Source organism: Pituophis catenifer, unplaced genomic scaffold (assembly GCF_029215685.1).
Source record: "Pituophis catenifer annectens isolate HBS135680 unplaced genomic scaffold, rPitCat1.0.hap2 SCAF_9, whole genome shotgun sequence".
NCBI classification, from domain to species: Eukaryota; Metazoa; Chordata; class Lepidosauria; order Squamata; family Colubridae; genus Pituophis; species Pituophis catenifer.
Window position 1 is genome coordinate 18312420 of NW_027256889.1, and position 25386 is coordinate 18337805.

Below are 25386 nucleotides of genomic sequence, written 5' to 3' on the forward strand. Positions count from 1 at the left end.
TGACACGCTGCCAAAGTCCTAATTGGCAAAGCCACACGGAGTCCAGAATCAAACAGAGCTTCAGACTTTAAACTGCACAGAATTAACAACGTTGCTTCCTGCAAAGGCCCACGTGCCTTTGCTCCTCTTTTAAGTCTTATGGGAGGGGCCAAGCATCTCCCAGCCCTACTCCCAAGTCGTCCCTTTTGTTTTAGCTGTTCTTGCCTTCTGGCAGCTCTGCGCATGCGCGCACTGGGAACAGGCTCCCCCTGTTCCTCTGCCTCGCTGAGGTCCGACTCTGGAGACTCCGGAGGCAGCACGTACCTCCCAAATGGCCCTTTCTCTGCCTCCGATGCAGAGCCTTCGTCCGAGCCTTCCCCAGACTCCAGGACTGGCCCATGGTCCTCCCCACCCTCCTCACTGTCCGTCTCTGCTGCCAGCTCCGCAGGCTGCTGGTGGACCACAATAGGTGGCAAGTTGAAAAACACTGGTTTAGGGCACACTTTTGGTGAGAATTCAGTTGTCGTATTTGTTTGTTCCCTTATAATCCAAAAACAACAACAACAACAGAGTTCAACACAGTCTGCTTGGATAGCCCTGTGGTATTATTAATGTTCAAATCTGAGTTTCCCAATCTCCAAAGGAAGTATAAAATAGAAAAAGGTCCAATAAAAAGGGGAACACAAAACATTGCTAAAACAAATGACAAAAACCGCCAACAGTGCATGAGTATGGATATCAGATGGAGTATGAGTTGGCCCATGACCACAACAACAGCCACAAAGAAAGTTCCATTTATGTTATTTGTCAAATGTGGGCCCCACCCATCTTGGTCTCTTCCCATCTTATCTAATGTCAGAATCTGAAGCGAACAGCAAAAAGAGCATTTAAACCAGAGGTCCTCAAACTTGGCAGCTTTAAGACTTGTGGACTAACTCCCAGAATTCTCCAGCCAGCTATGCTGGCTGGAGAATTCTGGGAGTTGAAGTCCACAAGTCTTAAACCTGCCAAGTTTGAAGACCTCTGATTTAAACAATCAGTTCAGCAGGTACGATGGACTCATGCCAGGAAATGTAGGAGCTCAAAAAAGTGTTAGTATCAGAATGTGGCAAGATGCAGCTCTCAAGAGATTTCAGGATTAAAAATGGCATTCTGAAACACCTCTTACAATATATTTGCATAGGATTGGTTCCAAAAAAAAACCTCCCAAACCCCCAACTGACTTCTGAACCATCTCATCTAACTGATGTTTGCAAAGGGATTGCAACGCTCCTGGCTCTATTTACTAAGCCATGCAGAAATGAATGTCTTCTGCATACAAACGGAGAGCTATCAACAATTATCTGCATTGTTTTTTCCAATGGGTGTTGTATTTAAAAAAAAAAAAAAAGAAAGACCCCGTCACATTGCATATCCTAGAGGTCAAAAGAGACTTTCCTGGTAACAAACTCCAGGATCATCTTAATAAAACAAGAAAAGAAAAGAAAAAAAAAGACGACCAGCCAAGTCTTCCAAAGAACCCATTAAGATCATACAGACAGCAATTCAGTGGTGAAATCCAAATTTTTTTTACTACGGTTCTGTGGGCGTGGCTTGGTGGACGTGGTGTGGCTTGGTGGGTGTGGCAGGGAAAGGATACTGCAAAATCCCCATTCCCTCCCCACTCCAGGGGGAAGGATATTGCAAAATCCCCATTCTCTCCCCACTCCAGGGGGAAGGATATTGCAAAATCCCCATTCCCTCCCCACTCCAGGGGGAAGGATATTGCAAAATCCCCATTCCCTCCCCACTCCAGGGGGAAGGATATTGCAAAATCTCCATTCCCACCCCACTCTGAGGCCAGCCAGAGGTGGTATTTGCCGGTTCTCCGAACTACTCAAAATTTCTGCTGCTGGTTCTCCGAACTGCTCAAAATTTCTGCTACCGGTTCTCCAGAACCTGCTGGATTTCACCCCTGCAGCAATTTCAAATGCTGCTCAAAAGCTCTCACAAAATGAGCTGCAGACAATGCTATCCCCAGACACCTGATTATCCATCATGACAATTCAGGCAACACAAGATGCATTGCCATCATCGCACACACAAATACAAGTTGCTTTGTTGTCCCCTACCTGTCACAAAAGAGCCACCACAGGCCTGATGCTGGCCCAATCATTTTCTGATGGGTTAATTCAGAAAGGATGCTACAGGTTGAATTAGAACAACTAAGCTTCGAGGCAACTAATTGTCATATCAGCTGATAAACTTACAAGACTGTCTATCCAGCTTTAATTAGACGTAACAGGCAGGCATCCAGCTACATATGGTGGCCCAGCAACGCTGTTAGCAATCATCGGGTTTGCCATACGGAAACGGTCCAAAACCCTGCTTAAATAACTGTGTCCAGATTGGCACAACTGTGATGTTTTCAGTCTTGCCTGTTTAGATCAGGCATAATACTGAATGTTTAAATTAAAAACTGGCAAGGTAGGCGCTACGCTGACAAAGGAACAGAAGCGAGGTTTTATTGAGGGAGGAAGCTTGCTAGCTCTAAGCAGGGTTAAGAATTTGAGCTACCCAAAACACGGCAGCCTGCTAAGGGGAAATTACGCAAACCAGCTGGCACCGAGAGCAAAAGCCTTGAATGTTGAGCCATGTCGTCAGTATTTCGCAAAAGTCACCTCCCACCTTCCGTAACCAGCAGCTCTGTTCTGGAGAAACAACACTTTTGAGCTTAAGTTTTTCCCATCAGTAGCCTCTTTTAAATCTGGCAAATTGCATCTGAACTGAGAGGGCCTTTAAAAGCTTTATGTAATGTGGCTGGGGGCTTAGTAGTTGGGCGGGTGGGAGTGGGGAGTAAAACCACCCACTGACTCCAAGCTCTGAAGCTCCATCTATTCTAGCTTTTCTCCTGTTGCAGACTGGTTAGAAACCTGACTGTAAGAGCGGCACTTAAATCAGTTTCATTCAAAGCTGTTTAGAGTTGAGCACGGCAGTGCCATTTGATTTTTTTTATGAATTTGTGGCCTCTCAGTTTGATGTGTTTTTTTTTTATTACCTGTTGCTTTGAAATTGTAGAGGTGGAATGAGCAGCAGCCTATCAAGGTATAAATGAAACGGCTGAGATGTGATCTTTTTGCTACTGTGTTTCCCTGAAAATAAGACCCTGTCTTACATTTTTTTGAACCCTGAAATAAGTGCTTGGCCTTCTTGCCATGCACTCAAAAGCCCGATTGGGCTTATTATCAGGGGATGTCTTATTTTGGGGAGGGGAAACAAGGTACCTACTCTCAAGTGCCCAAACTAGCCTTCAGCTCCCTGAGATTTTCAGTCCTTTAAAGCAGGGGTCTCCAACCTTGGCAACTTTAAGCCTGGCGGACTTTAAGCTTGGCAGCTTTAGGCCTGGTGGACAGCAAAGCTGGCTGGGGAATTCTGGGAGTTGAAGTCCTCCAGGCTTAAAGTTGCCAAGATTGGAGACCCCTGCTTTAAACTATTGAAATGGCAGAAGAGGAAGTAAGGATTCCAGTAGGCATTTCTCAGCATGGCATAGCACAGGCATCCATGTTACACAGCTCACCTGCCATTATAGAAAATGTGAGCCCTGGTCCCCGTTTCTCCATCCACAGGTTTTTTGAACTAGGCAATTTTAAGATAGACTTCGGTTCTGGGAGTTGAAGTCTGCACAGCCTAACGTTGTCAAGCTTGAAAAACATATGCTGTGTATTTTTGGGTGTGTGCATGTGTCTTCCAGATTCGGGGTATCAATGAGTAGAACAATCGGTTAATATTAGATTTCAAATGAGGGTTACTCTTATGGCCATCTTTATCACTAATTTTAGTGGCAAATGCTTTGCAACTATACAAAAGCTTTGTAAGGAAGGTTCCCCTTCTTTGTCTGGTAGTTGAGTCATGGCAACTCAACTCTTGTTGAGTTGAAGCATTTTTCTGCTTATTCAGGTAGCTTCTTCAATCTGAGCATATTGGTTAGGGGGACTCTATATATGTCCTCCAGGGAGGTTTCATTTCTCATCTAATCTCCCTGGGGGACCTCTATGGGGTCCCCCTAACCAACTTGCTCACAGCGAAGAAGTTACTTGGCTAAGCAACAAAATGTTTCAAACCAAGAAGAAAAGAAATCCAGTTGCCTTGATTCAATTTCCAGAGAATGATGACCGAGAATCTTCATTGACACAACTCCCATCTTTCTGCTATAGTTTTCCTCTACAGTGGTACCTCGATACTCATCGTAATTGGTTCCGGGAGGCGTGATGAGTACCAAACAATTTTTTTCCCATAAGGAATAATGTAGTGAGTCACAAGGCAGCCGACACTTGAGAAGTTCTAGCTTGTGCATTGAATACTAAACAAACAATGAGTACCGGGACAAAATTTTCTCATCATAATGCATTGAGTATCAAATTCGATGAGTTTCAAAGCAGTTGAGGGTACCACTGTATTCTTATTCTCCTCCTGTCCTATTTATTTATTTATTTATTTTTCATATTTGTATACCGCCCTACTCCCGAAAGACTCAGGGCGGTGAACAGCCATAATAAATACAAATACATATAGAAGTTAAAAACTATTAAGAAACAGATTAAGTAATTTGGGCTCAAAGATTAAAAAACATCCAAATTTATCTAAAGAGGTTTAAAACCCAATTTAAAAGACAGTTTAAAAGCCAATTAAAAAGGGAGAGTTAGGCCAGACCAGCTTGTTGGAATAGAAATGTTTTCAGGGTTCGGCGGAAAATGCGTAAGTCTTGGATGTTTCGTAACTCCGGGGGAAGCCCGTTCCAGATGGTAGGTGCCCCCACAGAAAAGGCTCTCCCCCTGGAGAGATATAACCATAATATATAGTTTATGTCCCTTCCAATGACCTAGGTCAGTGATGGCTAACCTTTTCGGCGCCGAGTGCTGAAATGGGAGCGCACACGATCCTTTTTTGGCATCAAGTGCCAAAGCTTTTCCTGCTTCAGCATCCTGGCTGGGAGTGGCAGTGCAAGAACCGCCTCCGCCCCATCGCAGCGGCAGGATCAGTGGGCGGGGTGCCTGGCCACCCAGCCAGCAAACCCTTCCCCGTGCACCCGAGCTGGCCAGGTGCTCTGGACCGTGGACATGCAGCAGTGCCATGGGCTGGAGGGCTGGGGCGGCGCAAGAAGCCCACTCAGGCGAGGAAGGAGGGAAGTCCCAGCCTGCCTGTCCTGGCTGGCAGCTCTGCTCCCCTTGCTCTTGCTCCCCTTGTTGGTTCCTGCTTGTCCATGTGCACTGGCCAGTTGGTCTTCGCACCTGCATGTGCGCCAGAAACCAGAAGATCAGGTTTCCTGGCGCGTGCATGCACTGGAACCCGGAAGAGCAATGGGCAACGGCTCCATGTGCGCAGAGAGATAGCTCTGCGTGCCACTTCCAGCATGCGTGCCATAGATTCGCCATAACAGACTTAGGTTGTTTTTGAGAACCTATGTTTCCTTCTGCCACCCCAGAAGCCTTGAGGACAGAGATTGTGATGGTACCATTCAGCTCAGGGGTGAAATTCACTTACCTTCGCTAACGGCTCGCAAATGTGAGCGCGTGCACCTCCTCCACGGATGCCCAGAGCCTTCTGAGCATGCGCAGAGGGTCAAAAACAGGATGTGCTGATGTCCGGGCGGTTGGGCGGAGCCTCCCGCCACCAGCACTACCAGTTCGCCTGAGCCGGATAGAACCGGCTGAATTTCACCACTCATTCAGCTGAAATACATTGGGTTGAGGGTGGCAGTTTCAAAGCCATTCGAAGGACCAGCCAATCAAGGGTCTGTAGAATCAAGCTGTGCTGTGACTTGGTAGAACTAGCTGCTCTGCCAGTTGTCTTATATTTATGTCTCTGTTCTGAAGGAGGGAAGTATGAATCCACCATGTACTTAATCACTCTTCAAAATATGCATTCTAGCCTGACTGCCTGTTGCTAAGCATTTAGCAAAGCCACTGGGCTCATTTCAGCAACATTAAAGTTCAACTCACCAAACATGTTCCCGATATGTCCGTTTCTCGTGAGAGGTCTCAGTTCATTTTTCCCCAGAGCGAACTGCTTGTAGTTATCCCAAGCAAACTTCATCATCTGCAAAAGAAAGAGGTAACTGGCACTTAGCTGGGTTTTTTTCAGACAGCATCTGGGCATCGCTGTGTTCAAGGATAGAGTTAATTGACGTGCAAAGAGACCGAAGGAATCCAAATAGGCACACACAAACCCAGAGAAACAATGATTCTGTCTTGCTGTTGAATTCTGGATGAGGTTTGTCTAGCAGTGAATTTAAATTCACAAATTAGCATTTAACAAGTGGGCGTAAGAAATCTCTTTTGCTCTCCGTACATTAACTAGCTAGCTGTATATTGTAGGCTACAAAAATAAAATGCTTCCTTAAATTGCAAGCCTGTCTATTCAGACTGTTTTCCTACTAACTAATTTCCTACCATGTCTGCACTTGGTTTAGGACTTCTCTGTAGATTGAAAACATTCGTCAAAATAAAATTAAGAGTATATAAGATGAACACAGCAATTCGCTTCCTACTGCCTTGACTATTTATTGTTATTGTTACTCTGCTAAGTATGTCGGTATGAACTAAAAACAAAACTCAGAATAGGAGAAGTTCTCACAGCCCGTCCCTTAGCAAACGTTCAAAGTTATAATGGCAGTGAAAAAAGTGACTTACAACTGATCCTCCCCAAAGTCACATGATTAAAATTTGGACACTTGACAACTGATATGTATATATATAATAACTGCAGCATTCCTGGGTTATGTAATCGCCATTTGCAACCTTCACAAATGGCTTCCAGCAAGCAAAGTCAATGGGAGAAGATGGATTTGCCTAATGACTGCATGACATTAACCACTGTAGCAAAAAAAGATAAAATCAGACCTGACTCACTTAATAACTGCCTTACTTAGCCGTAAAAAATTGGGTCCCAATTGTGGTCATAAGTTGAAGACTGCCTCTATTTCAAAACAATTATTCAAGACAGAATAACTAAGGTCACCAGGTATGATACTGAGATAATACCTAAAGAAAACCTCATGATTTGCACCAAATCATTCTCTAATCAGAGCAACGTACTTATCTCAACAGCTAATCATATGCTCCTTAGAAACTCATACACATCCATCTCCACCCATTTATTCCTTTTTGCAACAGTTCTTCAAAATTAGACCTCTGGATGTAGTGGTTTCAGATTGTCCTAACAACTAATAAAGATTAATTAATGGTTTGGTTCTGCAACCCAACAAGACAGACACAGACTTCAGAGGATAATTAGAACTGCAGAAAAAACAATGGCTACCAACCTGCCTTCCATTGAGGACCTGTATATTGCACGAGTCAAAAAGAGGGCTGTGAAAATATTTACAGACCCCTCGCATCCTGGACATAAATTGTTTCAACTCCTACCCTCAAAAGGACGCTATAGAGCACTGCACACCAGAACAACTAGACACAAGGACAGTTTTTTCCTGAACATCATCACTCTGCTAAACAACTAATTCCCACAACACTGTCAAACTATTCACTAAGTCTGCATTACTATTACTATTAATCTTCTCATCGTTCCTATCACCCATCTCCTCCCACTTAGGACTGTATGACTGTAACTTGTTGCTGTATCCTTACTGTTTATATTGTTTGTTTCCTAGTATGATTCAATTGCTTATTTGTACCCTATGACTATAATTAAGTGTTGTACCTTATGATTCTTGACAAATGTATCTTTTCTTTTTATCTATACTGAGAGCATATGCACCAAAGACAAATTCCTTGTGTGTCCAATCACACTTGGCCAATAAAAAATTCTATCATCTATCTATTTAATAAAGATCAATAGATCTCTAGGATGAGAACCATAGGTATATATAGAGTCCTTTTCTGCTCCATGGTGAAAGAATAAAATTTAAACTAAGCCCTGAAGTTTAGATCCTTCTCATTCTCTTTCAGTAAGAATGCTTTTAGTTAATCCATTTCTTAACTATATTTCTAGAACTCAAGTCTTTCCAAGCTGGGTTAAAAGAATACGAATCACCCAAGAGGAGAATAAAACCATCTCAATCATAAAAGAGCTGCAAATCAATCCAGATTCCGACAATATTTTAATATGTTCCATGCTCAGCTGAAAACAGCTACCGTTTAAATGATGCAGACTGGATCAACTCTCATTGGGAAGGGAAAGCACAAAATAAGAACAGCTGCTGAAGGAGCTTTCCTTCCCACTGTCAACAGATTCGGCAATATGGAAACAAGCAACCACCCAATTTTCGGCCAATATTAAAACACAGATTGGCTTATAGGGCTTCAAGCAATTCTTCAAAATTCCTGGTTCTAAGCCTTTTTAGAGCCTTGGTCTTTTGTGCAATTCCAACAGGTATGAGTGATGTAATAGGAGCTGGTTCCATGAATTGACAGTGCCTCAGTTCTGCCTCAGCTGAAGTTTCAAGGTCAGCTTCAAAGCAGGGTGGATTTGATTTAAATCGAGTTGATTTAAATCACAATTTAAATCACTAGTAAAAAGGCTTGATTTAAATCAACTCGATTTAAATCATAATTTTTAAAGAGCAACTGTCATCTCTGCTACTCCTTTGACTCACCGATAGTCCCAGTGTTGCAGAATATACAACCTCATGCTACATAACTAAGCTCCATTTCATGCTGAATAAACTAAATTATTTATGTATCTTAAATAGAAAACTATCTTATGATAGATTTTTACCTCAAAAGTTTTTTATTAAAATAAATTCGATAAAAATAAAAAAAAATCTGATTTAAATCAAAAAAATCTGATTTTTTTTATTTTTTTTAAAAAATCATTGATTTTTATCCACCCTGTTTCAAAGACAGGCCCATCTTCAGCACGTTACAGTGGCAGGTCCACTCTTTCTAGATCAGGGCTCTTCAAACCTGGCAATTTTAAGACCTATAGACTTCAACTCCAAGACATACTCAATATGCTGGCTGAGGAATTCTGGGAGTAGAAGTCCACAAGTCTTAAATTTTGGAGAGCCTTATTCTAGAATCTAGATCAGGGGTCTCCAACCTTGGCAACTTTAAGACTTGTGGACTTCAACTCCCAGAATTCTGGGAGTTGAAGTCCACAAGTCTTAAAGTTGTCAAGGTTGGAGACCCCTGATCTAGATCGGGGTGTCAAACTCAATTTCATTGAGGGCCGCATCAGGGTTGTGGTTGACCTCAGGGGGCCAGGCGGGCTTACTGGGTGGGTGTGGCCAACTGGGTGGGCATGGCCAGCTTGACATCACTCCCCAAACTGCTGGCATTTTTCCTCTTCGAATTGGGTAGACCAGGCCAAAGCCACACTGGCCTGATGTTTCCTCTTTGCATTGGGTAGACCGGGTCAAAGCGACACGGGCCCGATGTTTCCGCTTCACATTGGGTAGACGGGGCCGAAGCCGCATTGGGTAGACTGGGGTGAAGTGACGTAGGACAGCCCCTTACATTTTCCAGGATGGCCCTGTGAGCCAGCTCCAACCATATCATGGGTCAGATCCGGCCCACAAGCCTTGACACCCTGATCTAGATGGACAAGAATCAACATTGATAAAGAGTGCAGCTGTTCTCTGACCTTCAACAGACTGACAAACTCAGGAAACGAAGCAAAGATATTGGCAATTCAGGGAGAGAGTAAGCCTTGTCAAATATCAATCAGACCCATTTATGTAGCTTAGGAAATTTCCCCATCCCAAATACTTCCACTCTGTCTACACCAGTGATGGCTAACCTTTTTGCCGTTGCGTGCCAAAAGCGGGGGGGGGGAGTGCAGGAGGTTGAGTGCGCATGTGCCCACACCCATAATCCAATGTGCCTCGCCCCCGTGCACGCACGCACGACCCCCCCGCGCTCCCACCGCTTTTGGCCCATGATGGCACGGTGGCCCAGTAGGCCTGTTTTTTGCCCTCCCCAGGCTCCAGAGGCTTTCTAGGAGCCTGAGGAGGGCCAAAATGGTCTTCCCCACCTTCCCTGGAGGCCAGAAATGACCCGTTTCCCAATTTCCGGTGGGCCCTAAAGGCCCGAAAATCAGCTGACTGGCGTACGCATGCACACTGGAGCTAAGCTAGGGCAACGCTCGTGTGCCGACAGATATGGCTCCGCGTGCCACCGGTGGCATGCGTGCCATAGGTTCGCCATCACGGGTCTACACAAAGCTTCACCTGTTGGCTTACATTACCTTGAACCAAGATAAATTCTACAGGTGTATAACACTCACAGTTCATGGAGGTTGGCTTTTCATTTGTATAATTACATATAAGCAGGGATTCAGCAGGTTCTGACTGAGAACCGGTAGTGGAAATTTGGAGTAGTTTGGAGAACCAGCAAATACCACCTCTGTCTGGCCTCAGAGTGAGGAAGAGAATGGGGATTTTGCAGTATCCTTCCCCTGCCACCAGTGCTGTGGAGTCGGAGTCGGAGTCGGAGTCGAGGAGTCGGAGTCGGAGGAAATTTTGGGTACCTGGAGTCGGAGTCGGAGTCGGCAAACAATGCACCGACTCTGACTCCTACTAAATTTAGATTGGAATTTTAAAAAAAGCAAGTTTAAATGTCCCAATTCACAAAAAGTTATAATTAATGACTTCTCTACTGTAAGAATAAAGACCAATGCATGCAGTGCCTCACGTAACCGCAAAATGAACACGTTAAGTGACCGTGAAGAAGCATGCTTTTCATGTGCTTCACTATAAGGCACGCAACGCACAATTAGGAGTGGCAATACTTTCCATAGTGTTGTGTTCTGCTGTTACAGGGAACGCAGCGCCCATGGGTAACCTAGCCTCTCACTGATAAGGGATTAAGTAAATATGTTTTTTGCAGGACTAGAGACACTTGCATAAGTGAAGGGAATGGAGGGTCAATAGTTCAAGACTGAAGCTGTAAACCATTTATTGCCAATAAATAGTGGTGGGCGAGGGGCGGGCGACCCAGCAATTTAACAAATGGTTCGGTGGTTTTTTTGTAATTTTATTGGCCCACGGAGCTTCAGCATAGGCTAATTAGCCCTTGATTAGATCGGCTCCCGACCCCCAGCTGATTTGCTCTGAGCTGTTTTGCTCAGTGCTCTTTTGCTTGCTTGGAAAGACTGCAGATTTTTCCCCCCCTAGCTATACTGAAAAACGAAAGAGAAAGTAAAGCAGGCTGTTGGTTTTGCATGTTAGAAAATTAGGCAGGCAGATTTCTTTTCTTTTTCCTCACCAAAAAAGGTAGGTGCAAACAACGGGAAATTTAGGGAAAAAAGGAGATTTTAAAACACAAAAGAAAAAAAGCTCTATTTAACTAGGGAATTGTAATAATTGAGATACTATTAATTGTATATTGTGTTGAAAGCAGAAATGGTTAAGTTGTGGTTTGGAGGAATATATGGGGGAAATTATTTGGTTTATTATTATTGGTAAATATAATTAATTGATTTGTAAGAAATTGGATTGCATGGAAATAATTGGAATATTCATGTTCATATTGATTAATATACAAAAAAGGTAGTTATATAACTAATTGATTTATATTAAAATGTTGAATTCATATTAAACAACTGTAATATTACATAATTAACCAATGTGAGGATGGATATAAAAATAGATGACAATGGGAAGGGGTATAATATAGAATAGAAGGGAAAAATTGAATTTGATTAAGATTAGAGATGAGGATGAAGGGTAATATTGGTTTTTTACAAAAATAGATGAGGAATAAATATGGCAAAAAGGAAATATAGAAATTGTAAATTTAATTGAAATGACTAAACACTGTTTAAATTTATGAACCGGCCAAATACTCTGTTCAAAGAAAATACATTGTATGTTTGTATGTGTGTTTCTAATTATTGTTATTTATTCATATTTGTTCTCTTTTATTCTTTAAAGTTTAACAATTCATTCTTTATCTTAATATCTTTATATTTGTTTGGGGTTGGCTTTCTTCCCTTTCATCTTTTTTATTGTACAGCAATCTTTCTCCTCAAACCTACCACCTCTCTCTTTTCTTTCCTTCTTACTTTCTCTTCCTCACCCTCTTCTTCTCCTCCCTACTTCCTCTTCCTTTCTCCTTCTCCTCCTCTCTTCCTCCCTCTCTTACCCTCACTCCTACTCTAATTTCCCTTCCCTTCCTTCATCCCTCTCTATTGCTGTATCCTTTTATGTATATGGACTACTCAGAGGGCTGAAAAAGTTATTTCTGACTGGTCCTCTCCCTTTTGACCAGTCCTCGAACTTACGACTGTCCTCACATTTTACGTTTTTGCCCTATCTTGTCACCATGGTGAAGAGAAGCAGTTGTGAAATGAGTGACATGGTTGTTAAAAATGCTGCACGGGCATAAATGTGAGGATGGTCATAAGTGTGAGGACCAGTCAAAAGTGCGAGGACCTGTCAGAAATGACTTTTTTCAGCCCTCTATACACATAGCCATGGCCACCCGGTCACATGACCAGCTAGCCACACCCACCCAGTCACATAACCTCCAAGCCATGCCCACAAAATAAGCCACGCCCACAGAACCGGTAGTAAAAAAATTTAGAACCCACCCCTGGTTGGGGGTCACCACAACATGAGGAACTGTATTAAAGGGTCGCGGCATTAGGAAGGTTGAGAACCACTGGCTTAGAAGAACTTGGTGGAACAGCTTCTTGGATTCAACTGTAAGTGTTTATATTGTATAGGACAAATCATGTCTAGGTTTAGTGCTGGGATATATAGCTTATTTGTTTGTATAAAGCCATGTACGTACAACTTACAAGACTGTGTATGTTGATATTAAAAATCTAATTATATGCCAGTTAGTATAACATATTTTATATTTTAGGGAAAGAGGCATCCTAAACAATGGCAAAAAGACTGCTAACAACAAACACAACAAAGTCTACTGTTTATGAGCACTTTGCATTATCAAGTGATGGAAAACATTACGTGTGCCAATGTATTAGAAAAGATGATGATGGTGAAAAACAATGTGATGCAAAAATTAGCAGTTTCAGTGGGCCTGATAAAAATGCACCTACAAGAGCATCAAATTTGAAAAGACACTTACAGCGTTTTCATCCCAAAGTGTTAGAAGCCGTGAATGAGAAAGATAGCAATGAAAACATTGCATCTACTTCTGTGACAAAAAACGTTCAGAAATCTACTGGAGAACAATCACAAATAAGAAAATTCTTTATATCTGACAAAGTTACCATAAGGATGACACCAGAAAAATTCAAACACCACATTATTGAAATGGTAGTAAAGAATAGTGTACCACTATCCTTCTTTTCACAGACAGCCTTTTTAGGCCTAAATGGAGAAATGGCAAAAAAACTTGGTGTTTCTCTGGAAAGAGAAAGTATAAGGAAACTTATAATTGAGGAGGCCAAATGTAAAAAGGAAGAACTACAGAAAGTTATGAAAGGACGTTTTGTCTTCCTTAAAATGGATGCATGCACACGTCACAGAGTTAATTATTTCGCTATTAATGTTAGATTTGTGGATGAAAATAACAAAACAATAACACGGACCCTCGGAGTAAAGGACACTCAGGCACATCACACCAGTGATTACCTTCAGAAGTTAGTGGAGGGTGTTCTAGAAGATTTTGAAATTAAAAAGGAACAGATTTTATGTGTTGTGACAGATAACGCTTCTAACATGTTGAGCACAATTGAGAAGATGAAGGCAGATGAAGAAGGTATCAAACAGATATTAGACTTAGAGGAAGACAGCTCTGCAAGTATTAGAGAAAGTTTAGAAACTGAAGAGAATGCTGACATTTTTTTAGACAACTTTGTTGAAGAAGCATTGAAGCTTGCTACTATTCATCATATGCGATGTGCTGTTCATACACTGCAACTTGCCATAAGAGATGGATTAAAAGATCGCCATGCAGCTACATTAATTGGCAAATTATGGCAAGTAACTGTTGCAGCCAGGGCCCCAAAAACAGATGCAATTTTGAAAAGACGTGCAGGAAAAGGAGCCATTTTGGATCAAACAACTCGCTGGGGAAGCACTTATTTAATGGTGAAGCGTTTGCTTGAACTTAAAGACTTCATAGAAGAAATGGACAATGAAAATCTTGCATTAACTGCAAGCCAGTGGACACAAACAAAAGAGCTGGAGAACCTTCTTTCTCACCCCTTCACTGTCACCAAGAGGTTGCAATGTGATGATCTAACCCCGGGTAAATTCCTCTTGGAATGGAAGAGCCTGTTATATCGCCTGAACAAAAATGGAGGGTTAATAGCTGAGGGCATTGCATCTTCAATGATGAAAAGAGAGAGTCTTTTGCTGGAAAATGAAATCTTGTTAGCGGCTATTTATGTCGACCCAATGAGCCGACTTTTATTGAACAGTAAACAGATTGCTACTGGGAAAAAGGCCCTCTATGATGTAGCAGTTCGCATGAAGGGATTACGACCTGAAATACCTCCACAGGAGGATGGAGTTCTTTTAAGCAATAGTGGTAACTCAGAATCATCTTCTTCAAACGAAGAATTAGACTTTGATTCCTTCTTAGACAAAATGGAAGTTGCTAAAGGAAAGCGACGTCGCATAAGCGTTACAGAACCAGTAAATGTCCAAATAAAAAAATTCCAACAGGAGTTTTATAAAGCACTAAAAGAAGTTGAAAAGTATGATCGCTCATCAAAACTTACTGTTGAAGAAGCCATCCTTGTTTATCCAGAGATCGTTAGTGATGTGGCCAGAATAGTTACTGCAATGCCACCCACCCAAGTCAGTGTCGAAAGATTATTTTCAGCCCTAAAAATAATAAAGTCTGATTTAAGAGCCTCTATGAAAGAGGATCTGGCAGAGGCAATTCTCTTCCTTAGAACTCTACATTGAATTGATTTGCATTTGCTAAGCCTATAACTACATTTCAAGATTAATATAAACCATTTCTAGGTTTTACAGATTTTGTTTTTGGTTCATATAGATAAGCTTTGTTTTTGTTCTAAAACAACCAAATAATGTGGTTTGTATTTTTGAACTGGTAAAGTTCCTGTTCCTGATGTTTATGCCTGCTGCTACTATCCAGCAACTTGATTAATTAAATTAATAAAAAAAAATTAATAAAACTTTGTTGTTTTCATTGTGTTTGTCTTTTGCTTAAACTGTTCAATACAGTAGACTGTTGGCTTCCCAGCCAGTAGTCCTGTGGTAATGACATGTATGTTGCCTTTCTTTCCTTCAAGGAATGTATAAAATACATTCGCATATTAATACAGAGGAGTCGGAGTCGGGGAGTCGGAGTCGGAGTCGGAGTCGGAAGTACAAAAAACTGAGGAGTCGGAGTCAGAGTCGGAGTCGGAACATTTATCTCCCGACTCCACAGCTCTGCCTGCCACACCCACCAAGCCACACCCACAGAACCGGTAGTAAAAAAATTTGAATTCCACCACTGCATATAAGTCTCAACTTAGAAGCATTCATTTAGTGACCATTCAAAGTTACAATGGCCCTAAAAAAAAGTAACTGACAACTGTCCTTGACCATTGAAGCATCTCCATGGTCACGTGATCAAAATCCAGGCGCTTGGCAAGCAACGTGTAGAGTTGTGTGATGATCACCATTAGTGACCTTCTTAGTTTGCATCCAATAAGCCAAGTCAACGGGGGAAGGCAGATTCACCTAACAACCACAGGGATTCGCTTAACAACCATGGCAAAAAAAAACAGGTGTGACTCAATTGCCTTGCTTAGCAATGGAAATTCTGGTCCCAATTGTGTACTGTACATAGATTAAAACGAAAGGAACAATACTTTTATATCTAACGAGGTGCAGCTGAAATACACATTAAGAACATTTTCTGGAGGCAAATCTGGATTCTCAGGCAAGAGGTAGATAGGGGCCCCCGATAGGGTGTGGTCTGTGTGTAAAAAAAAATTTCATTGTTGTGGCCCGTCACCAGCCTGTGCAGATTGTAGCTGATTCCAACAACGAGGAGGCTGGTGTGGTGCTGCGCCAGCAGCTTGTGCAGCTGGCGCTCGAGTCAGACAGTGAGGAGGCTGGAGAAGATGTGGTGCCAGAGGCGGGGATTCAACCAGGGCCTTCAGAACCTCCAGAAGCTCCTTTAAGTGAAGAGGAAGAAGAGGAGGAGCTTCTTCTCGATGCACGGGCGCACAGAGTTGCCAAAAGGCAGGAGTGGCTCCTCAGGAGGAGGTCTCCTCGAGAGTAAGGCTTGGGGCTAATTGGCCACTCCCTTAGCCTATTTAAGAAGGAACGCCAACTGAAGCAATTTGTAGGGAACAACTTTAATTCATTCTCCTTCACGTCTGCAAAATTGCTTCTGGGCTTTCTGCCAACTCTAGTAAGACTATGATTACCTTATCTTAGAATTCTGGTAGGCTGTTAAGACAGTTCATTAACAGCCTTTGAATGATAAAAGACTAAGTTATTTGCGTAAAATAAGCTTTGTATAGAGTTTGTGTGTGCTGCGTTCTTTGGGGTCCGAAGCTGGGGCAGAACATCTCACCATGGCCTCTTTGTGATCAAAGCCCAGCTTTGGTTGCTTTAAATGTGAAGCAAAGCGCTCTTGCAAATCAAGATAACCAATTGTCTTGGACACATAAGGATTTTGACCTGGTTCCTATTCGGCTGCTGCAAATGTCTGCCAAAGCTAGCAAGTGCTTTCTAACGGAAGAGAAATAGACCCCTTGAAGACACAGAGGTAGATATCAGAGGTGGGTTTCAGCAGGTTCTGACCAATTCTGGAGAACCGGTAGCAGAAATTTTGAGTAGTTCGGAGAACCGGTAGTAAAAATTCTGACTGGCCCCACCCTCATCTATTCTCTGCCTCCCAAGTCCCAGCTGATCTAGAGGAAATGGGGATTTTGCAGTATCCTTCCCCTGCCACACCCACCAAGCCATGCCCACCAAGCCACACCCACAGAACCGGTAGTAAAAATTTTTGAAACCTACCACTGGTACATAATATATTCATGCATGAATGCATATAAACTTTCATGAGTCCATTCTGTTTTCTGGCACAAGCAGATCTCCAGAAACTGTGGGTGGGAAAAATATTTCCAAATAATCAGCAAACTGGATTTCCCAGAAAGACACTGTTACTTAGAGGTCATTGACACCATTATAGAAAGAAAATGTTTCTGACTTCCCTTCACAGGCCTGGGCCCAGCTGGCAGGGGAAAGGAGGAGGAAAAATATGCATCCTTATGAAGTTAGAGAAGGATTAGTGGCCAAGACTTCCCTCCCCACCTTTTTTTTTTTTTAATAAAATGATGAAAAACGAAGGGTTTCCCATGTTCTCAAAAGCTTTGAGATTCCAGACTCAGTCCACTTCTTCCAAGGAAGGGATCAGTAAGTCGGTGGATAAATAATAAATTGAGTTTCCGCCGATATGGTTGAAAAATTTGGAAGGAAGAGGTCCCTTCCCTCCCTGGTCTCCTTTAAATGCATGGAAATTACCCATCAAGCTAAGTTTGCTTGTGGTACAGACAGTGGTGAAACTCAATTTTTTTTACTACCGGTTCTGTGGGTGTGGCTTGGTGGGCGTGGCTTGGTGAGCTTGGCAGGGGAAGAATACTGCAAAATCTCCATTCCCTCCCCACTCCTGGGGAAGGATACTGCAAGATCTCCATTCCCACCCCACTCAGGGGCCAGCCAGAGATGGTATTTGCCGGTTCTCTGAACTACTCAAAATTTCCGCTACCGGTTCTCCAGAACCTGCTGAATTTCACCCCTGAGTACAGACCAAGTCAGGTTTCTCCTTAATGCCCTCCTTTTCTTTGGGTCCTCATCACTTCTCAGCCTCGATTCCATTTATTGTATTTATGCTAAAACGGAAGTAATTTAGCTACAAGAGGCTCAATGTGATGTACGTGAGTCGTCCCTCCCCCGTGTTTTTAACAGCATGCCACCCCTTTAGATAGTTCAGTCCAAAAGGCCACACAAGGTAAAGACATTCTTAAATAGAACTTGATTTTTGTTGATTGCATCCATGCAGTTTTCCGGACAGTGTTATATAAACAGTCGGCTTTAGCTTTCTTCCAAATTGGGTTTTCCGCCTCCAACTTTCCAGGTGCTTCGCCACCCAAGTACTGACCCAAGTTGACCTTTCTTAGCTGCTGAGATCAACCATATCCAGACCTCCGAAGGGCAGGAAAAATGAACATCAAGTAAGGTTAAGCAGCAATATATTAGGATGTCTGGAAGAAGCTTCTGCCCTCCCGTCCAGCAAAACTACATTATTATTATTATTATTATTATTATTATTATTATTATTATTATTATTATTATTATTATTATTATTATTATTAATTGAATTTCTATACTGCCCTTCTCCCGAAGGACTCGGGGCGGTGAACAGAATAAGATTTCATACATATAATATATATATATATATATATATACACATATACATATACATATACATATATGTGTGTGTGTGTGTGTGTGTGTGTGTGTGTGTGTGTTTTTCTTCTAGCCAGGTTTTCCCTACATAGCCAAGGTTTTTTTTTTTTTTTTTTTTTTGTAGCTCCAGCTCAGTAGAATCACATCTACTCGGTTCTAGGCTTTTTTCCTTTCTGACACCTAGCAAGCTCTAACTGCTAGGCGGGAGACCTAAATAGTTCCATTTCTAGCTCGTTAGCTGTCATCAGTAGGCCACACCCATGTCTTATGTATCCTCCCTGTAAAGGTACAGTATCAATTTTCTTACTTCTTCGTAGGGTTTATGTGTGTTTTTCTTCTAGCCAGGTTTTCCCTACGTAGCTCGTTAGCTGTCATCAGTAGGCCACACCCATGTCTTATACATATATAAGAGCCTTGGTAGTACAGGGGTTTAAGGCACCCTGTTATTAAGCTTATTAAGACCAGCTGCCTGCAATTACTGCAGGGTTCGAATCTCGCCAAGGCTCAAGGTTGACTCAGCCTTCCATCCTTTCTAAGGTAGGTGAAATGAGGACCCAGTTTGTGGGGGCAATAAGCTGACTTTGTATAAATATACAAAAGGATGAAGGCTATTGCTGAGCCGCCCTGAGTCTTCGGAGAAGGGCGGCATATAAATCAAATTAATATATATATATATATATATATATATATATATATATATATATATATATATACATATATATATATTTATAAACAGTAAATAATAAATTGAGTCAACTTGGTGTATCTGCTAAGACCTTGGCATAGAATTTAGATGTTTATGCTAGCCCTGCTTGTTGAAACAGAAAGGTCTTCAGGGCACGTCGGAAAGTGAGAAGATCTGGGATTACTGATATCATCAATAGTCACGACAAGAAGTATTTTGCTAGCAGGGACCAAACTCTACGGTAGCTCACTTTTGGGGAGTTGATCAAACCTAATGGCTTCACAGGTAGTTCTCGACTTACAACCGTTCCAAGTTACAAGGGCACTTGAAAAAACAACAACACAATAGCAGAATAGCAGGATTGGAAGGAACCTTGGAGGTCTTCTAGTCCAACCTCCTACTCAACCAGGAAATCCTGTATCAGTGATGGCTAACCTTTTTGCCATCGTGTGCTAAAAGCGGGGGGAGCACGGTGTGTGTGTGTGTGCGTGCGTGCCCACACCCATAATTCAATGCGCACGCGCCCCCCCCCTTTTGGCACGCGATGGCACGGTGGGCCCGATAGGTCCGTTTTTTGTCCTCCCCAGGCTCGAGGCTTTCTTGGAACCTGTGGAAGAAGAAAACGGCCTTCACAATCCCCCCGGAAGACAGAAATGGCCCATTTGCCAACTTCCGGTGGGACCGGAAGGCCTGTTTTTCGCTCTTCCCAGGCTCCAGAGCCTTTCTAGGATCCTGGGGAGGGTGAAAACCGTATTCCCCTCCCCCCCGAGGCCCTCTGCAGGCTGGAAATGGCCCATTTGCCAACTTCCGGTGGGCCCAGAAGGTCCGAAAATCAACTGGCAGAGCTGAGCTCATGTGCCCACTGATATGGCTCCGCGTGCCATCTGTGGCACGTGTGCCATAGGTTCACCATCACGGTCCTATACTATTTCAGACAATTGGTTGTCCAATCTCTTCTTGAAAACTTCCAGTGTTAGAGCATCCATATCTTCTGAAGGCAAACCAGTCCACTAATTAATTGTTCTCACTGTCAGGAAATTTCTCCTTAGTTCTAGGTTTCTTTTCTCCTTGTTTAGTTTCCATCCACTGCTTCCTGTTTTGTCTTCAGATGCTTTGGAGAATAATTTAACTCCCTCTTCTTTGTGGCAGCCCCTGAGATATTGGAATCCTGCTATCACGTCACCCCTCGTCCTTCTTTTCATTAATCTAGACATACCAAATTCCAGCAACCGTTCTTCACATGTTTTAGCCTCCCGTCCCCTAATGATCTTTGTTGATCTTCTCTGAACTCTTTTTTAAAGTCTCAACATCTTTTTTACACTGTGGTGAGCAAAACTTGGATGCAATATTCCCAGCGGGGTCTTAATGCAAAAGAGTCAGGGGGTTCTCCTTCACTGCGAGCTGAAGCTTCATCCCATCTTCTACAATTCCTTTGGTGTTTACTTCCTTTGCCAGAAAGTCAATCCATCAATGTCGGATATAAAAAAGCTGACACAGAGAGCAGAGTCAATTATGCACCATTCACAGATGAAGTTACAAATCTACTTGGGTCTTACTAAAGTAGTAGTTTGTAGTGTTTATCAAATTTATTAAGGTTTCAGGGTCAAGTGTCGGATTAACTACTGTGGAAAATTGAATTTGCTGACAAAAATTCAACCTCCTGTACAAGGCTCCAGAGTATAAGTAGCTTATCTAGCTCTGGATTTTCATGCAACTCTTTCCTCTTAAGCCAAAGTATGTTTTTTACCAGTTGCAAGTAGTCTTCGACTTACAACCATTCATTTAGAGACCGTTGGAAGTTATGACATTGCTGGGAAAAAAAAAAGACTTATGAGACGGTTGCGGCAGAGAGATAATGGGATAACTGGCCTATATTTATAACAGTTGCACTGGCTCAGAGTCACATAATCACTATTTGGGATATTCCTAGCCTGCTTCCAACAAGCAAAGCCAATGCGGGAAGCCGAATTCACTTGATGACCATGGCAAAAAGGTTATAAAATCGGGTGCAGTCCAGGGGTGAAATGCTCCCGGTTCGGTAGCGATGGTGGCGGGTGGTTTGGAGAACCGGTAGCAAAAATCCCTGTGGCCCCCACCCACCATGCCCAGCTGAGCTGCGCGATCATCAGAGGCTTTTTTTTTACTTTTTTTTTTTTTTTTTTAATTTGATTTATATGCCGCCCTTCTCCGAAGACTCAGGGCGGCTTACAATGTGCTCAGCAATAGCAATAGCCTTCATCCTTTTGTATATTTATACAAAGTCAGCTTATTGCCCCCACAAACTGGGTCCTCATTTCACCTACCTCTTCCGACGAAAAAATGCTTTTAAAAGTTAAAAACAAAAAGCCTCTGATGATCGCGCTGCTCAGCTGGGATCATCAGAGGCTTTTCAAAGCATCTTTTTCTGCAACCTCTTGGCCGAAGAGGTGGTTAAAAAAATGCTTTGAAAAGTCTCTGACGAGTTGCTTGATCGGCAGAGGCCTTTCAAAGCATTAGAAAAAATGCTTTGAAAAGTTAAAAAAAAAAAAGTTGGCCACGGCCACCCAGTTATATTAACCCCCCCCACCAAGCCACGTCCACAGAACCGGTAGTAACAAATTTTACATTTCACCCCTGGTGCAGTCTCATGATGACTCATTTAACTACTGCATTGCTTAGTGATGGAAGCTCCGGTTCCAGTTGTGGCCTGAGGCTGAAGACTACCTGTATCCTAAACTTTCACTTCATTTTTGAGTATTTCTTTAATTGGCAAGCTAGGAAAAGTTTATGCAAATGCAGAAACATTTAACAGATCTTCCTATCTCATTCATCTCATAATCTCTTAAAATCTCCTGCCATGGGTCCATCGGAATGGTATAAATAGTCCACCTTCTCTTAATGCCTATGGAGATTCTCAATTATCCAGGTCATGGTTGTCCCAAAGGTGCTTTTTCAAGAGGCAACTAGGCTTTCTGGTTTTGCTTTGAAGACGTTTCGCTTCTCGTCCAAGAAGCTTCTTCATCTCTGTTGGTTCACACATTGGCTCCCACAGCACTGTCCTAGGCCTAAAGCTATTTACCCATGTAGTAGGCTGTATTGACATTATCCTTCTCATCTTCCCTAATACCTTCTCCTATTGATATCTATGATTTATTATTTGTTGTGTCTTATGTTTACTGCTTGTAACTATGATCCATGATCTATGACCTATCACTCTGTTGTTTGTATGTACACTGAGTGCTTATGCCCCGGAGACAAATTCCTTGTGTGTCCAATCACAATTGGCCAATAAAGAATTCTATTCTATTCTATTCTATTCTATTCTATTCTATTCTATTCTATTCTATTCTATTCTATTCTATTCTATTCTTCCCTATCCTATCCTATCCTATCCTATCCTATCCTATCTCTTCTCTTCTCTTCTCTTCTCTTCTCTTCTCTTCTCTTCTCTTCTCTTCTCTTCTCTTCTCTTCTCTTTTCTCTTCTCTTCTCTTCTTCTCTTCTCTCCCCTACCCTACCCTACCCTATTCCTCTCCTCTCCTAATTAATTTCTATTCCTATTCCTGTAATGTTTGCTTAACAGATCCTCCAATGTGTTTTTGATAAAATCAAATCAATTGTGTGGGTGACCAATTTATGATAGTCACAAGTCATGACTGTGATGGGCAGTCTTCATTATGGTCTTAACTCGAGGACTACCTGTAGCCAAATAATGGACCACATTTTTAAGTTGCTCCCTAATTAACCGATGAAGCCAGAATCTGCATCTCTGTCCATCAAACCAGTGTCACAAAATGACCACCTGGGTGACCTGCCAAGGTTTCGGATGACCCCCTAGGGAGTTTCCAACATTTGGAACCAAGTTGTTGGCTTTTACTGTGAGAAGAGGAAAAATCACACAGTTGCAGGGCAAAGATAATAAGTGTACAGATAATATCAAGTCAGTGAAATGTAGTGTTCATTCTGATCCTGCTCGCTTTTTTGAAGGCAGCCTTTTGTGCATGGGTCCGTGCTCTCTTCTGCACCAGATTCGATATCAGACAGATGCAAAAACAAATTTTTCTTTTGAGCTACCACGGAGAGCTAGATGTTTAAATATTTTATACCCATCAGATTCTTTTTCAGGGATTCGATCAGCTCGGGAAGTTTTGGCCGGTTTCTTTCAGGAAATTTTGGCTAGCCAAGCCAAGAGATTTATTTGTACGGAGCTTTTCACAGTCCTGTTTTTCTTCCCCGAGCCTTTTTATGTTGGTTTCTAAGTAACTGCTTTGAAGATTGTTATTTCTTTTCTATAATGGTAGTAAACTACATTGTGACCCCTTTTTGGAGACAAAAAACAAAACAAAAACCCTCCTATAAATCTTTTTATTTAAGATAAATCTTGTCTCGGTGCCTACTTGAGGTCACCTTGTCAAGATGTCTTTGAAAACTGGGTTCATACGGGGGGGGGGGGGGAAATAGTCTGGTTTTGTAACATTTACTCTTGAATATATTCTATGCAGAGCCCTTAAACAGATTAACACTGCCTTCTGAGTGGGCATTCCTGTTTATTAAAATTGCAAATTACCTCCAAATTAGGACTTTGTAGGAGGAGAGCTACTTTAACGCAAAAACTCAGGAATCTGGCAAGGACTTTTTCCAACTTCAGGTAGTCCTCAAATTACAACTGTTCATTTAACCATGGTTCAAGGTCATGATGGCTTTGGAAAAAGTGACTTCTCACCTGTACTCAAACTTACAACCATGGAAGCAATTTGGAGTCACATGATCACAATCTGTGATTGCTTGGCAATTGGCTCATATTTATGACTGCTTACACCATCCTGTTTTTGGCTTTCTTCTTCTTCTTCTTCTTCTTCTTTTTTTTTGCCAATTTCCGGCAAAAAAAACATGCATGGGAGAACTGGGTTCACTTAACAGTCGACCATAGTGATTTGCTTAATGACCATCATACAATTGTTGTAAAATCAGGTCTGATTTGACTTATGATTTATGATGGAAATTCTAGTTCCAATTTTGATCATTAAGTCGAGGGCTACCTGTAACAAATTTTATTAAAGGGCATGAAGCAGTGGTGGGTTCCTCCCAGTTCGGGCCAGTTCTGCCGAGCTGGTAGCGGTGACGATATGACGTCACCGAACCGGTTCTGCCCTCCCCCACTGCCCCCCCGCCCCCCCCCACACCCGCGTTATTCTTACCTTTTATTTGGCCCCACCCCCAATCTATTGCTGCCTCCTGAGTCCCAGCTGATGACTAGAGGGAAAAAAACTGTTTAAACTCTTGCTGCGGGGCTTCAAAGGGCCGCCCTACAGCTGATCAGTGGTAAAAGGCAGTTTGGTGGTAGACCGGTGCCTCCAAAAACAAATGAGTAGACCAGTGCCTGCAAAAATACATGAGTAGACTGGTGCCTGCAAAAACAAATGGGTAGATCGGTACAGCTCTTCAAGCAGTTAAAAGCCTGGTAGACCAGTACCTCTGCTAAATCCTAAAGAATTGTCACATGACCATCAAGCCACGCCCACAAAATAAGCCACGCCCACAGAACCGGTAGTAAAAAAATTTAGAACCCACCCCTGGCATGAAGCATGAAAACAGAGAAGATCAGAACTCCCCTTGATAAAAATGGAAGAGGTCCCTGCAATCAGTGCAATGACATATATGGCTAGGACACCAAAGGAGGAAAATCTAACAATTTTTTTTCTTTAATATCTCGGTAAAATTCTGTTTTGAGGCCCAGATAAATAGATTCTTCTTTTTATGCAGCCAACTAAATGAACAGCCAACTTAAAATGAGACTGGTGATGACCTAACAAAAATTCAGCCTTTTAACAGAAAAGATTAACAGAGTTGGAAGGGACCTTATGGGTCATCTAGTCCAACCCCCCGCCCAAGCAGGAGACCCTACACCATTTCTGATAGATGGCAGTCCAGTCTCTTCTTGAAAGCTTCCAGTGATGAAGCTCCCACAACTTCCAAAGGCAACTGCTATTCCATTGGTTCTTACTGTCAGAAAATTTCTCCTTACATCTAGGTTAAATCTCTCCTTGATCAGTTTCCATCTGTCTGGCCTTCAGGTGCTTTGGAAAATAGTTTGAGCCCCTTCCTCTCTGTGGCAGCCCCTCAGATATTGGAACACTGCTCTCATGTCTCCCCTGGTCCTTCTCTTCACTAAGCCTAAAAGTCTAAAAGCGGATTGAAAGTTTTAATTATTTAATATTGTGTTTGTGGTCCTTTGGATAGATCAAGAACCAGCATTTGTTCAAAAAAAAAAAAAACACCTCCCCATGCAGTTTGGAAAGAAAACACCAGACCTCTAGACCGATCCATTCTTCCTGCACCTGAAATGAGTTACACAGGTAGTCCTTGACTTATGACCAATCACTTAGCAACT

The 25386-nt window shown here is 42.4% G+C and overlaps 1 protein-coding gene and 1 non-coding gene across 3 annotated transcripts in view; one reads left to right on the forward strand and one right to left on the reverse strand.

Annotated features, from left to right (window-relative positions):
• MAN1C1 (mannosidase alpha class 1C member 1) overlaps window positions 1–6054 on the reverse strand; it is a 118245-nt gene extending 112191 nt beyond the window's left edge. For both annotated transcript variants that reach the window (XM_070949926.1, XM_070949925.1), the window contains exon 1: window positions 5958–6054. In XM_070949926.1, the coding sequence (XP_070806027.1) occupies window positions 5958–6054 (97 nt within the window). The remainder of the gene's footprint in view (window positions 1–5957) is intronic.
• An 18519-nt stretch (window positions 6055–24573) lies between these two features.
• Window positions 24574–24692, forward strand: LOC139321523 (U6atac minor spliceosomal RNA). Its single transcript, XR_011600799.1, has one exon. It is a non-coding gene; the product is annotated as a U6atac minor spliceosomal RNA (small nuclear RNA).
• Window positions 24693–25386: the final 694 nt, after the last annotated feature.